The 12,678-nt window shown below is 41.7% G+C and overlaps 2 protein-coding genes across 2 annotated transcripts; both read right to left on the bottom strand.

Annotated features, from left to right (window-relative positions):
• Positions 1–1,297: 1,297 nt before the first annotated feature.
• LOC134080121 (E3 ubiquitin-protein ligase RNF19B-like) lies at positions 1,298–6,928 on the bottom strand. Its single transcript, XM_062536378.1, has 3 exons — positions 6,796–6,928; positions 3,739–3,819; positions 1,298–2,499 (listed from the first exon to the last, which is right to left on the bottom strand). Exons 2-3 carry the CDS (start codon positions 3,796–3,798, stop codon positions 1,993–1,995), a joined length of 567 nt encoding a protein of 188 aa, XP_062392362.1. The 5' UTR covers positions 3,799–3,819; positions 6,796–6,928; the 3' UTR covers positions 1,298–1,992.
• A 1,197-nt stretch (positions 6,929–8,125) lies between these two features.
• Positions 8,126–12,002, bottom strand: LOC134080120 (uncharacterized protein DDB_G0292642-like). The gene is made up of 3 exons (XM_062536377.1): positions 11,745–12,002; positions 10,212–10,292; positions 8,126–9,458 (listed from the first exon to the last, which is right to left on the bottom strand). The coding sequence occupies exons 2-3, from the start codon at positions 10,269–10,271 to the stop codon at positions 9,039–9,041; spliced, it is 480 nt and encodes a 159-aa protein (XP_062392361.1). The 5' UTR covers positions 10,272–10,292; positions 11,745–12,002; the 3' UTR covers positions 8,126–9,038.
• Between the last annotated feature and the right edge of the window lie 676 nt (positions 12,003–12,678).

Genomic DNA, 12,678 nt, shown 5'->3' with positions numbered 1-12,678 from the left:
GCAGAAAGGAGAGACTGACCGAAGGACAGCTGTGGCTATGTCCACTAGTTATAACCGTTTTCAACATGGGAGCAGTGGCCTAAATGCATACATTTGTGGATTTACATACAGTACATACATAGCACGGCAGACACAAATGAGTGAAGACTAGAATTAAACAAACAAGGCAAAAAAGTTCACAGACAAAGACAAAGCCAGATTCCTATAGTGACAAAAAAATGGAGTAACAACTTTTCAGACCAAACCAGGACCTGCATAATATGGAGAACAGCATGCATTGGGTCCATCTACATAACTATGAGCGTGTAAGCTGACTGGCTTGCTACAGTATATACAGTACATAACAAGTTACAGAGATGGATAGATAGAGGTCAGTAGTTGGTAGTATTAGGGCCATCATAAAGTGTGCATGGGGCAGTGGAAATTAGTCGTGTGCCGAGAGCTGACCCCAAAATAAGTCTGCTTCCCAAAATAGACTGTGGATTTGTGCAACACCCTTTGAACACAGCAGAGAAAACCGCCCCTCCCAGAGACCGAGGGGGTTGGCCTCTTTACCCCCGCAGATTAACTCCGGGAGAGCATTTTCTCTGGCCCTGCCTGTCTGTGAATTGTGTAAGGCAAACCCTTTCACTCTACACTCCTCCCCATCACTGCCTGCATGTGTCCACCACCATCTACAGTACACCATCAGAGCACACTGGACAGCAAAACTCCAACCCTGGCGTTTCATTGACCAGAAGTCTGCAGAAGTCACCAGTGGTCAGTGGTCTTTGGAGGGGCCAAGTGCGGAGGAGGGCTCGCTGTAACAGACCACTGCTGACCTTTGAGGGTTAATGCCAAAGCTTTGATGCTGATCTCTGCAGATTATTTACTGATTTATGAGGCCACGCCCACCTCATGCTATCTGGCTCATCCAAATCCCCGCTATATGCGATAACCTCTCTGCTCAGAAGTTTGATTCAGGTGCTAGTACGACTTGGGCTGGGGAAAGTGTACCTGAAGATGCTTACCAAGTAATCCCGGTCCATAAAAAGCCTAGGTCTATATTTACCATGTACTCCTGTTCTCTCGACTTACATAATTACGTGTGTGTGTGTGAGTGTGTGTGTGTGTGTGTGCGTGTGTGTGTGTGTGTGTGTGTGTGTGTGTGTGTGTGTGTGTGTGTGTGTGTGTGTGTGTGTGTGTGTGTTCACTCATAGGAGCTGAGACAGGCTACGGGTGCTGACCGACTTGCATGCTGCCCCCGTTTGATCAAGCCTATATGTAAGAGAGCGCAGGCAAAGAGTCTGTGAGGTTTCTGTGACAGGCGGTTTTATTTAGTCTTGGATCTCATAAGGAGTTTATGAAAGGAGAGCATGGTCAAATATACAGCTCAGTTGAGTTGGAGGACAGGATGGCAATTGTTTTGTACTTGTCCATTTTTGTAGAGCATTACCACAATTGTTTGTTGTTCAAAATGTTTCAAAATGTCAATCTCAACACAATAAAATTTGCTCGTTATTATCGGCAAATTATTCCGACTTCAGCCTGGTTCACGCAAACCACATCTCAATGAGACTTGGTCTGGGAAACCAAACGTTCATTTTCGCGTATTTGAACGAATGCCCAGATCCATTTATTGGGCACCGCGAATATCTACAGTATCAAAGGTGTCTGTGAGTGGCTCACTGTCTAGCCAGTCGTGTCAATTAGCCTATCCCAGATGACTTTAATACTTCAAAATAACATTTGATAAATGAACCATAAATTTTTCAGTAGTGATAGGTTTGTAGATTTGGACAAAAACTGGTTTGGTTCTTTTAAACAAAATATTAGTTTGGTGTGTAGCTTAGACGTCGTCATCATCTTGCTGTCCCCTCCGTTCTGTGATTGGTCCCCTATCTGAGAAAAAAATGAAGGTGCTAGTTCCAAGGCTGCCTTACCAGCGTGAATCAAATCGCCCAGGCTATCACGACTTCACAACTGGATATAATAGCAATGATTTGATGCCAACTAGTGCTGCGCCTCCAAATAAGCATTTTCCTCAAGGCTTAGGAGTGCTGCACTGTTATCCACTATGTAACAGGTTTCAAGAGTCTCCTCCTCATCTTCCTCATCTTCATAGTAGAGGTAACTCTCCTCCTCCTCCTCCTCAAGACAGCACTCTTCACGGAGGCAGCGGAAGCAGAACTCTGTAGCGCAACTGAGGCAGGTGATGTACCTGCAGCCCTCGCCACTGTGAGTGACCAGCTCCTTGCAGCCCGGGCACGCCCTGAAGAAGGGGCAGTCGTTAGCGGCGCTGGTGGGGTCTGAGATGCGCTCCTCCGAGAGCAGGGCGGCACGCACGGCACAGTTGGGGAGGGTGCAGGCGCGGCCCTGGGCCAGGGAGCCCGTCCTGGGCCACTCGCGCCGGCAGGCCCAGCAGAACTGGTAGACCCGGCGCAGGGACCTGGAGCAGCGCTTGCACACGGAGCGGTGGCCGTCCACCACGCGGCCGTCTGGCTTGTGGCAGCGGGGGCACTAAGGGTGTTAGAAGAGGAGGGGAGAGGAGAGGGATGGAGTATGAGGCAGAGAGAGGGGGCATTTATGAGCATGATATATAGTCTCTCTCTCACACATACATACATAAACACACACACACACACACAGACACACTAAGTGTGCGCCATTTGGCGCAAAAGTTTGATTTTGATAATGCTATGTAGTTTTGGTTGCACAATGCTTCATTTTGCAGGATTTATGAGGCATTTTGCAGTTTGGGTGTGGTTTTGTGAATTGAGTTACGTATTTTGATAAAAACCAGCCTAGTTGGCAATTGGAAAAAACTGTAAGTTGCTTGTTTTGTCAATTTACATCGCAGGTCGTTTGCACCCGCCAGCCACCATTCTTTTGTTGCTCTGATGAGAATGGCCCTTGTAATGTCGCTTTGGATAAAAGCATCTGCCAAATGAATGAATGTTAATGTGACTATGATTATACTGTACTCTGTACAGATGTTTTCAACCGTGTGGAAAAAAATCAGTGGAGTAGTCCAGCCTATATTTACACAAATAGGAAGGCTGTGCATCTACAACAGGTCTACTTTCATTAAAATGTGTTGTGCATGTGGTCTCTGCATGTAGTCACATACTGTAGCTGTAAGTTAGAGGAGTAAGTTAGAGGAGTTAGAGGACACACACACACACACACACACACACACACACCCACACACACACACTCTCATACACACACACATAGGAAGGATGTGGTTCTATGACTGCTTTCATTTTGTGCATACTCTCATATAGTCTGTGCATGTAATCACATAGCTCTGACAGCTAGTTTAGGTAGTGAATATACTTTAACATTTTGGAAAAATAAGTGGAGCGTCTATGTGAAGCAAAACAGATTGGTTAAAAATGTCAAACAAGATTATTCAAATGTCATTTCAATGCAATGGCAGCCATTTAAACACAAGGATGTGAATGATATAAAAACCATACCTTCATTCCACTTTAAAAATAAGGACATACTAAACAATGCCTTGGTTCTTTAAATCTCATTTCTTTACAGTCACGGTCTAGTGTGCACACTCAATCTAGGGCAACAATGAAGAATTAGCGTCTTCAGCAGTGGAACAAATAATGCCTTTAACCAAATCTCTCAACGCAGGAGACCCAAGACCAAATCCTTGTAACGTAAGCTCCTTCTACACTTCCCTGTCTGCCTAAAATACAACCCGTGCGCCATCACTGACATCATGCCGTGACGTCTTTTTACCTCAGTCTGCTTGGAGGCGTCACTTGTCATCAGTCTGTTTCCGGGCAAAGCGGAAGCCATGGAGGTGGGGAAGTGGAGGGACTGGGGGATAAGAAGGCAGAGAGGAGAGAGACGGTCAAGTGAGGTGAGGACAGAGAGGTGTGAAGTGCAGATATTGTTTCACTTACACTAATGAAGTCAGCTCTCAGTGTGAGGCTATGAAAAATATTTCTACCATTTTTCCCACACACAGAATGTTAATGTGAGTATTGTGTGAGAAAATAGGTTAAGACAAAATGTATATTACTCAAAGGATTGTGCGTGTGCATTTTCTGTTCTATTTTTTCATATTACTCACTCAACATATTTTCTTTTCCTCAAAATTATGTTGTCAGGAAATGTTCAATGACTGAATGAACAAATAAACCAAGCTAAATGAACTCACTGTGCCAATCACTTCCAATCTTCTTTCTTATATATTTTTTTTATTTTTATTTTGTCACCAATGCAACCCATCTTACATGAACAGTGCAGGGTTTCAGCACCTGCTGTGACACCGACACAACTTTCATAGCTTTGGTCTGACATTTAATAAGTTCATGTTTTAGATGTTCTTGTTATCGGAACAGTGTACAGTAGGCTATAGCTGTTTGAATAATGTGGTAATCTGTATTGGTACAACCACATTTACATTGTAACATTTATATTGATCTCTTCTGATCTTCTGAATTTATTTAGCCAGTTTTTAGCCAACATGAACATGGAATCCAAACTTAAATCACTCACTTAGGAACAACAAAAGATTCACCAACTTTTTGGTCAGATTGATATGATCATATTATCTTTATTTGATTAGTAGTGTAGTGACACAGATCCTTGTTTGGGTTATTCAAGTAACCTAGAGAAGAGGGGGATTTCACCTGGCGCTTAGAGGGCTTTTGCTTCTCTGACGTCTGAGGACAATGCTACTGCACTCCTCTGGCTCTTGACTTAACCTACATGAAAATCTGGGGAACCTTGACTAGACAAGTCAGTGATCTTGCTGTCTATTGTCTTAACATAGCCTATTAGTCTTCTACCTACTGCTTTTTCTGAAAGCTTAAATTCTAGCCGTGGTTCTTATAACACAATTTCTAAAACTATTACAGTGTTTTCTGATTGCTCAAGCACATTTTTTATTATTGTAGCCTATTTTTGCAAAACTCTACACACTAAGGAAACCTTTCACTAACTCAATTAAACCTTGGAGTTCATTTCGTATCAAACAGTAAACACAAGCCATCACATTACAGTAATAAGCACACAATGCGTAATGTTTCCATATAGGGCTGCTTTGGTCCACATTTCGTTTACAGATCACTCACTCTTCACTGTACTCGACCTCCCCTTCTTTTTGTCTCAGTGAAATTGCTATTTTGAGTTTGACTTGGAAAAACACATTGTGTTTGTTTTGATGTGTGTAAATAAACACCAATACATGAAGTTTGGATCTCTGTATGTTTACAGAACTATGCAGAGAGAATGCAAAAGCCAGATGTGTTTTAGGGGGCTAAGCAGCCAAGCTGCAAAGGCACCCATTATTATTATTCCGCCATGGAAGTCAATGGTAGCCCATAGAACCGTCTGGTAAAAAGTTGTGAAATATGGCACACTGATTGGGGACAGTCCCATGATTCATGTCACCAAGTCTCATGTCGGCACCTAATACGCTCTAGCGCCACCAACAGGTCAAAGTTGGACGTGTGTTCACGCACGTAACTTTTGACCCGTTGGTCCGATTTTGTGTGTACATGACGTCATTTTACGCCATGATGGATTTTCCGCCATTTTGGATTTCATCAAAAACACTTCAAATGTATCAGAGGTCACACATTTTGCCTGATCAACACCAATCCTCAGACCATGCCTCATAAACGCATTGCTTTTTGTCGTCGGAAATATAACCATTCGCTTGTAACAGCCAATCGAAATTTGCAGCGAAGCCGCCAAACAGGAAGTGAGATCATATCTCAGCAACCCTTGCATGTATCAAAACTTAACTTGGTACATAGACTCAGGACCCAATCAGGATGATGATCAAGAAACTTGGTGACCTTTAACCTTTAGGGGGCGCTGCAAATAGCAAAAAGGCATTTTGACCTGTAGCTGGAACTTGCTAGGTATCTAGTAATGCTGTTGGAGGTCCTTAGGGTGACCTAGCCCAACTTGTTACATCAACATCATTTATTTGGCTGCCATATTGGATTTAATCAAAACCACTAAAACATTTTCACAGGTCACAAAATTTGTCCGATCTTCACAAAGCTTCACACAGATGATCTTCAGGCCAAGTCTCACAAAGGTCTTGCTTTTTGGAATGGTATCTAAAACCGTTCGCCTGCAACAGCCAATCGAAATTGGCAGTGAAGCCGCCAAACAGGAAGTGAGCTCATATCTCAGCCAATCTTGGGTTGTTTGACATCAAAATTGTTGTGACTTCATAACACTATATGCCTGATGTAACAGCATTGAGTTACCAGTTACTGTCTGCTTGGCCCCCTCATTGCTGCTTGCAGCTATATTTTTATATTCATTCAGTGTAGTTGGCGCATTGTGTCCTTATTAGGCCTAATGTGATGGCTTGGAGTTACTGCATGTTCGGTACCATTTTGACCAAGGTGTGTTAGCTTTTCCAAGAGAACTACTATGTTTTGATGATTTGGTGAAAGGCTTTCTTATTTGTGTGAAGAGTTTTGCAAATATAGCCATGTGTACTAGTGATCAGAAAAACTGTGCTCTGGCTCATGTGTGTCCGACGACGACATGAGTTGACCCTCGTATGAATCCTGAAGTAGGCTACAGTAATATCATTTTTAGGACTAGGTAGTTGAGAGTAAAAGATAGGTCTAGTAGGCTACTGCGCAACAGAGGCAAGCTAAACACGAAGGAACCTGACATCTTTATGCATCTCGTGTTTTCTCTCATGGATCCTCCAGGCTAAGATAGACTAGTCACTAGGCATATTTTTAGTGAACGTTAGACAAGATAATCTGTAATCGAGATAATGACAGTAGGCCTATAATAACCTTGGTAGCCTACCTCTTTGGTCCGAAGTTTCCTTTTCTCTTTCTTTCTTTCTTTCTTTTGTGTCCGAATTTAACTATATTGCTCTCTAAATAAAGAGAAAGTAAATATGTTGTTTAGATTTGGGGAAAGTCCGCACTCAAAAATGAAAGTACATGGCAATGGTTTCAGTTTCAGTCCAACAAGCGTCACAATAAAATCAGAGGGAATGAAGCCAACGTCTTTATAACGTTTAACTGCAGCTCTCTAATTGTAAATAGTTGTAATTTAATGTATGATGATGATGAACATTATTTGATTAAAAGAGATTCAGTTAAAGATTTAGCAGCGGTGTAGGCTATGGATTAATCGTTGACTTTAGGCCTACAGTTAGGCCAGTAGAGATGAGAATAAATTAGGCTAGTGTTTGCCAGTGGTAGATATTCCTATCTATGCCTATGTCATGAATTTGAATATTTTTACATATCTTCCACAAAAAAACGTAATTTAGCCTAAACTAGCAGACCTAATTGATAAATGAGCCAGAGACAGCCATTTACTTATCTGAAATGAGCAAGTAACTAGCGCCCTCTGTTGGTTACTTTCATTTAGCCTCATGATTCACCAAGACATCTTCTTTCAAACTGGAAGACATAATGATTGCTGATCAGCTGTACTAAACATTTATGGATGAGCCACCCATTTTGCATTTACCAGACATGACTCTAAACTTCACTAGATGAATAGGGAGATAGACTTTATTGCCCACAACAATGTTTTAAAAGAATTAGCTGAATCCAGTGAAGAAAAAAACAGATGTACAAAACATTAAAGAAATTATCATTTCAGTTTAGTTGTGTTCAAGAGGGTAGAAGCTGTCCTTGAAACATGATTTCAGTTCGTATAGATCTGTAAAAGTGATGGTTTGGGTGAGTGGGATCTTTCATTTTTGAGTGGTTTGGGTTGCACTCAAATAATATAAAAGCGCTATATAAATAAAAGTGACTTGACTTGATTATTCTGGAAGTGTAAGGTGCACTCAGAGTACTGAGCGTGGACTGGAGGGAGGTCACACCCAATTATGTCAGAGGCTTTGGTGACAACCCTTTCTAATTTCCTTCTGGTGTGACATTCTGAACTCCCATACCAAACAGTGATGGATACAGACCAATTTGTACAACCAGTCATATTCAGAGTGCTGATGTTTTAAGAAAAAACTAACGGTGCATGGCCTGCTCTCATGCTTTATGAAGGCGCATGATGTGTGTGCTATGATGCATGAGGGACCAGATATGTAAAAAAAGTACAGATATATATATATATATAAAAAAAGACTCCAGTAAAAGTAATAGAGTGTGATTCAGTAGTGATTCAACTTCTTTATTCAAGTAAAAGTCACAAAGTACAGACTCTGAAAAGTAGGCTATAAAAGTGAAAAGTATCCAAGCCATTTTGAAGGACAATTTTACCAGTTGTTTATGTTAAAAGAAGTGGACTGTACCCACAAATTTGGTATATTTCATTTAAACAACTGTAACTTCTTGATAACTTTATCATTGTTCCTATGGCATTTAAAAAACTACTTTCCATTAATGTAACAATTGTTTTGGTGCTGCCCCTTAAGTGGAGCAGTTGCAAAGTCAATCCCCTTTTTGCATCTCTATTATCCCATCGATTTATATATTAATTGATATCTCACCTCAAATGTATTAACACAAAACGTTTGAAGAGAGTTCTGAAGATGTAAGAAGTAAACAGTACAGTGGTACACACACCTCTAGTCAATGAACGCATTATCTGTTCCAGTCAGCTACGCTACGCGTAAACATCAGGCTGAATAATGAGTTGACTGTCACAGACATAATTTCAGATTACCGAGGCATTTTGAAAACTGGGTGTGGGTGATGATATTTACCAAGTATAGGTGATGATGCAGAATGCTATTTAGTGGATGCTGTTGATGACAGGCAGCGTCATGTGGAAAATCATCTGTCCATAAAGACGATTATCAAAATTGTTGGTTGATCAAAATGCTTTGAAATCACAATCTCAATATACAATAATGATTTGACGGCAACTAAGGGTTCAGATGCAAAAGCCTCTAAATCCGTCTGACCACTTTTCTTTAAAATGAGCATTTTGTATCAGGCTCCTATAGGGTTTCGCCTACAAATCAATCTTTCAGACCAGGAAGAGAATGGTATTTAGTGAGTTTTGAAGCTAAATTATTGAATTAACCTACACTATATGTGAAGGGCGAAAAATCACCATCCTCAAAGCTACAGGCTTTGGAGTGCTGCACTGTTATCCACAATGACACAGGCTACGGTCTGTGGGCAATACGGTTTGCGGAGGCAGCGGAAGCAGAATCTTGTAGCACACTTGGTGCAGGTGATACACTTGCAGCCCGAGCCACTGTGGGTGACCAGCTCCTTACAGTTGGGGCACGCCCTGAAGAAGGGGCAGTGGAGACCGGCGTTTTTGGGGTCGGCGATCCGCTCCTCCGAGAGCAGGGCGGCACGCAGGGCACAGTTGGGGAGGGTGCAGGCGTGCCCCTGGAGCTGGGAGCCCGTCGTGGGCCACTCGCGTCGGCAAGCCCAGCAGAACTGGTAGACCCGGCGCCGGGACGTGGAGCAGTGGGGGCACACAGTGCGGTGGCCGTCCACCACACGGCCGTCTGGCTGGAGACAGCCGGGGCACTAAGGGTGTAGAGGAGGGGAGAGGAGAGGGGGCATTTATGAGCATATACTGTATACTCTCTTTCTCTCTCTCTCTCTCACACACACACACACACACACACACACACACACACACATACACGTACACGTACGTATCCATACTCACACTGACAAAGCATTTCCTATATGAATGAATATATCCAGCTCTACGACACTAGTAGAATGCTCCATTGACTTGGATAGGATTTCCCAGTGTTCTACTATTCAATTATATTCATTTATCACCTGGTGAGAAGGAATACTCTTCTGGTTGGCCTGAGGGATGGCTGAACCGCACCCTAACGTGCCATTTTTTACCCCTTAACATCTTGGCAAAATAAGTGGAGCATCTATGCGAAACAAATCAGATTGGTTCAAATTATGTCAAACAAGATTATTCTTATTTTTTTGTTTCATGAAAATAAATTGGCTATGGCAGCCATTTAAACAAACTATGTGAATGATATAAAACCATAAGCTCATACAACTTTAAAAATAAGGACACCTTAAAAGATGCCTCATTGCTTTGCAGTCACTGTACACTCTCAATCTGGGGCAACAATGAAGTATTAGTGTCTTCAGCCGTGGAACGAATCATGCCTTTAACCAAATCTCTGAACACAGGAGACCCAACACCAAATCCTCATTATGAAAACACCTTCTGCACTTCACCCTCATTCCTAAAAACACACCCATGTGCCACCACTGACGTCATGCCATGGCATCTTTTTTTACCTGTATCCTCTTGGGGGGGACACTTGTCGGCAGTCTGTTTCCGGGCAAAGTGGAAGCCATGGAGGTGGGGAAGTGGAGGGACTAAGGGATGAGACGACAGAGGAGGAGAGAGGTGGTCAAGTGAGGTGAGGACAGAGAGGTGTGAATTGCAGATATTGGCCGCGTTTCCCAGATTTGTTAAGAAGCTCTTAAGTGCTAAGAACGTCTTAGGAGCGCTCTAAGAAGGTTCTAAGAACGCTCCTAATAAGTTTTTAGCACTTAAGAGCTTCTTTACTAATTTGGGAAACGCGGCCATTGTTTCACTTACACTAATGGAGTCAGCTCTCTCAGTGAGGCTATGAATTAAAGAAAGATGTGTGCACCCTTTTCCCCCAAAGAGTTTTTGAGATTTGTGTGACAAAAAAAAATATGATTAAGACAAATAAATATATATTATTCAAAGGATTGTGCAAGGGTTCTAACACATTATGCTCTACACTACTTATTTATTCATATTACTCACTCAGTATTACTTTTCCTCAAAATGATGTTCAAATGACTGAATGAACAAATAAACCAAGCTAAGAACTCATTGTGCCAATCACTGCCTATCCTCTTTCTTATGTCCGTAAGTAAAACATTTTCAGCTTTTGTCACCAATGCCACTCCTCTTACTGAGGGAACATCAGCAGCACAGGATATTTTGCTCCTTGCTGTGGCACCAACACACATTTTATTGCTTTGGCCTGACCTTTTGGCAAGATGTAATCATAATTCAGTTTTGCCATTAACACATACAATATAATTGACACTGAAAATGAGTTTTGTTTTACACTAGGGCACAGGCAGTAGCAGTGTAGGCTACAGTAGACTATTGCTGTTTGAATCGTGGTAATCAAGCATTTGTACAACTAGGCTACATTAACATCGCAATAGCCTATTGATATTGATCTCTTCTGATCTTTTACATTTGTTTTGGCAGAATAACATGAACATAGAATGCAAACAACAAAAATTCCCCAATGTTCTTGGTCTGATTTATATAATCTTCACTTGATTGCAACTGTAGGCCTATTGATCCTTATTTGGGTTATTCAAGGACAGAACAGGTGGAGTTTCACCTGCATGGAGCTTAGAGCGCTTTTGTTTCTTTGACGTCAGAGGACAGTGCTACTACTCCTCTTGAAACATTGGTGAATCTCGATTCGACCAGCTGCAGTTTATTATCTTAATAATTGGTCAACGTAATACATTTTCTACTTGCATTGTAGCCTACGTCCCTGTGTTCTCTGACTATTTGTCCGAGGACGACATGAGTTGACCCTCGTATCATCCGTAGTACTGTATAAGCAGGGAGTTGACAAGAATGTATTATTCATACAGAACAACTACTAGGCTACTAAATAACAGACAATGGTAAGGTACAAAGTTAAACACAAAGACGACAGGCCACCTAACGACGTTGGCTTGCATTTTCTCTCATGTGGTAAACTTTCTACTGTAGATACAGTACGAGAAGAATTGAGATAATGAAACGGGACTTTAATAGCTTACCTCTTTAGTCAGAAGTATCTTCGGAAATATTTTCTCTCCACTAAAAGAGAATGTGAATTTGTTGTTAAGGGTTTGGTATCCCCTCTCAAAAATGAAAGTGCTGCAAATGCTTTCAATTTCTACTATTTCCTCAAAAAGAACAAGAGAATAAAGTAAAAGTCTTTCCAATGATGCAGCTATCTCCCTAATAAACACGTTTGACACGATTTTGAATATGTTTACAGATATCTTCCAAAAAAAAAGTTACATATAATCTGAGCAAATCATTGACAAACAAACCAGAGCCAATAAGGAAGTAACTTGCGCCCTCTGTTGGTTATTTTCGTTTCGCATCTATTTAGCCTCTCATGATTTTCCAACACGTGTAGTAGGCTTCTTCTGTCAAACTACAGGTCATACACAATATCTCCATTGTCAACCGTTGACTGTGTCAATAAACATAAGTACCATAAACATAATTTAGACCTCTCTTACACACTCTTTGCAGAATTTGGTTCATTATGTGATAACTCTATATACAGCCAAAGAAGACAAGATAAATAACTCAATTAAACACTGCCATAAAAACTCAACAATCCTTTCTCAAAAGGAGGGCCATACAATAAATTAGTAGGCCTATGTGTAAATTTTGTGATTGTACACCAACTGGCCTGTAGATGGCCGGACACAGTTTTCTGTGAATATTTTTGAAACACACACACACACACACACACACACACACACACACACACACACACACACACACACTCACACATGCAGGCAAGCAGACACACACACACACACACACACACACACACACACACACACACACACACACACACACACACACACACACACACACACACTCACACATGCAGGCAAGCAGACACACACACACACACACACACACACACACGCACACACGCACACACGCACACACGCACACACCGCACAA

The sequence above is a fragment of the Sardina pilchardus genome, chromosome 5, assembly GCF_963854185.1.
Source record: "Sardina pilchardus chromosome 5, fSarPil1.1, whole genome shotgun sequence".
NCBI lineage: Eukaryota > Metazoa > Chordata > Actinopteri > Clupeiformes > Clupeidae > Sardina > Sardina pilchardus.
This window is presented reverse-complemented; position numbering and strand designations above follow the sequence as displayed.